This window comes from Perissodus microlepis, chromosome 14, assembly GCF_051167445.1.
Source record: "Perissodus microlepis isolate ML-2025 ecotype Zambia chromosome 14, ASM5116744v1, whole genome shotgun sequence".
NCBI lineage: Eukaryota > Metazoa > Chordata > Actinopteri > Cichliformes > Cichlidae > Perissodus > Perissodus microlepis.
Genome location: NC_140474.1, coordinates 1336256 through 1338755, shown reverse-complemented (window position 1 = coordinate 1338755; position 2500 = coordinate 1336256). Strand labels below are relative to the sequence as shown.

At 44.9% G+C, this 2500-nt stretch overlaps 1 protein-coding gene across 1 annotated transcript in view; it reads left to right on the top strand.

Moving 5' to 3' along the window:
- The window catches only part of cox7a1 (cytochrome c oxidase subunit 7A1), a 7435-nt gene extending 5892 nt beyond the window's left edge, over positions 1 to 1543 (top strand). The window contains exon 4 of the mRNA XM_084950227.1: positions 1350 to 1543. Within this exon, the coding sequence (XP_084806353.1) occupies positions 1350 to 1408 (59 nt within the window). The 3' untranslated portion in view covers positions 1409 to 1543. The remainder of the gene's footprint in view (positions 1 to 1349) is intronic.
- The last annotated feature ends 957 nt before the right edge of the window (positions 1544 to 2500 follow it).

Here is a 2500-nt window from a genome sequence, read left to right as displayed (position 1 = left end):
TCAGCCCAATTCTACTTTTTCTGCATAATCCATCATATAAATGTAATCAAATGGAAAAGTCTCTTTTTAAAACTTGTTTTATTAGTTTTAATCTTTTAACTTTATGCATCAAGCAAAAATTTAATTATCTGCAACATTCACTGACTGGAAGAAATTAGTTTAACATTTAAACCTATTTTCTGCACATTCCAGCACATAAAATAATTTTTTTTGTGTTTACACTCAGTCTTTCAAATAGATGCAAGTAAAACACAGCAGAAAATAAATAAAGTCAAAGACTAGCGCTCCTGTTGCTCTATTTTCACCTGTAAAGCAGGAGCAGGGTAGGCGGAGGTTTACCCTGGTGCAGGTGAGCCGCAGCGGTCAGTGGAAGAATCCGCGACTTTCTCTGTGAGTTTCCCATTACGTCGTTGCGCACGAGCTTGTTTAGGGGTTTTTTTCGCTGTTAAAAGAAGTTTTCTTCCCACGCACAACGGACACTAATGTTTTTGTCACTTTTTACAGAATCAAACTCAAAGTAAGGTCAGTACTTCCACGCTTTAAACGCTGCAGATCATACTCTCTCCTGCACTGATCCATTGTTGATCTGCACACAGCTGTTGTCACGAACGTCGCGCTCGCTTACGTCACTGTCATGAGACACTTGCAAAAAAATCACGGTTTTAGTAACGCAGTAACGCAGCGTTCCTACGGAAAGTAACGGTAATCTAATTACCGTTTTTGCAATAGTAATCCTTTACTTTACTCGTTACTTGAAAAAAGTAATCAGATTACAGTAACGCGTTACAAGTAACGCGTTACTGCCCATCCCTGGTAGTTACTGCGTCTTCCCTCAAACCGGCCGCGTCCTCACTGACAGCACCGATAATCACAGATGTAACTGTTGATGGTTTTCAGGAAGCGCTCTTACTTTGGTGAGGGTGGACGGCAGCAGCTGGGCTGGAAGTCCAGTCCAGGCGTGCAAGCTCTTAGAGTACATCCGATTCCCTTCGGAGTGTTCGCCCAGCAGGTTCCTGTCCCTGACGTGGTCTCAGTAAAACGTCTCATCGTTTCCTGTAAATAGCTGCACACATGTCCTGATGTTAGCCTGACCTGCTCCTGAGGCCTCGCAGCAAGAAGCCGTGTAGCATTCAGGGTCACATCACAGCACACGATCACCAACAAGGATACTAAAAGATAGTAAGACGGTTGTAGCTGATATGAGAGCAGGTGGGTCAAATGCTCTGGCTGAGGAAGGTGAAGAGTGTGAAGGTAATAAAGTTTAAAGAGGAGGTGCAGATGAAGAAGGGCTGAAAGATGCGAGCGTGCCACGGTGAGAAGTAAAGTGTTGGTTTGTGTTCTGTCCGCAGGAACCTGTTACTCTCTGTACTGGCTCTTCATCGCCTCATTCCCTCAGAAGAAGGAGTAGAGGAGGAAGAGGAGGAGGAGGATAAGAGCCTCTGGCTCGGTCTAACACTAATATATGTTGTGTGTAACTCTGCTTGATTTATCTCCACATATCTGTCCTTCATCAAAGATCAAATAAAGAAAATATCCAGAGTTCTTCATTTGTGTGTCTGTGCGGAGAAAGTAGGGACTTGTTTTCACAGCTAGTCCTTTCATTCTTTCATTAGCTGATGATGACGATGGACAGCGAGTCAGTGAAGGGAATGTCTCCATGCTAAACGGCTTCATAGTTCAGACGTCACTTTATCGCTGTGGGAGGAGATTCTGCAGATGCTTCCACATTAACGAGTTTGATCTCATACCAGAAGATTCTTTCGCTCTGACTCAGCGACACCGCTCCACCTGACGGAGGATGGACACTCTCTGAGGAACTTCACGTTCTGAGGGTCTGCGAGTGAAGAGGCCGTCCATGTCCACGGTGAAGGACTATCACAGAGGCGGAGGCCTACGACATCAGCTTTCAACCACCTGTGATGTAGATGAGATTCCTTCCCAGGAACTTCAACCCTCAGTTCTCCTCAATCCATCCGAGCCTTAATAACTCACACGATCAGCAGGCTGGCCATCTTTCATGCTGAACAGCACCTCAGAATTCTCCCTTATAAAATAAATCTGAACTTCTGAAACCTTTAATAAATTTTAGCTGCTTTGGTCGCTGTGTGATGGTGTCAGCGTTATCCGACCAAACGGTTACCGAAGCCTCTGATGTCTCGCTAAAAGAGTCATCGCCATCATCGGTGACGGAAACTTCTTTTACGTTAGCAACAGACGTGTTAAAAGTTAGCTGATTGTTTCCAGATGTACTCTGTGTTTGATCAGGCGTGATCACAGTTCACTGTCGTGTCTGTTTTTAACGCTGGGAGAGCACAGACGTCCAATCCTGATTCTCTCAGTCGTTTGTACTGCAGATGGTCAAACACTCAAAGGCCACCATCATGTGATGTCGGTAGTAACGTGCTAATTCAAAGGTAATGAGTTTGTTACCCAATCCTGGTGATTACAGCGCCGGACCTGGACTGTGCATCGGTTTATTGTCCTTCCAACCATGTGCAGA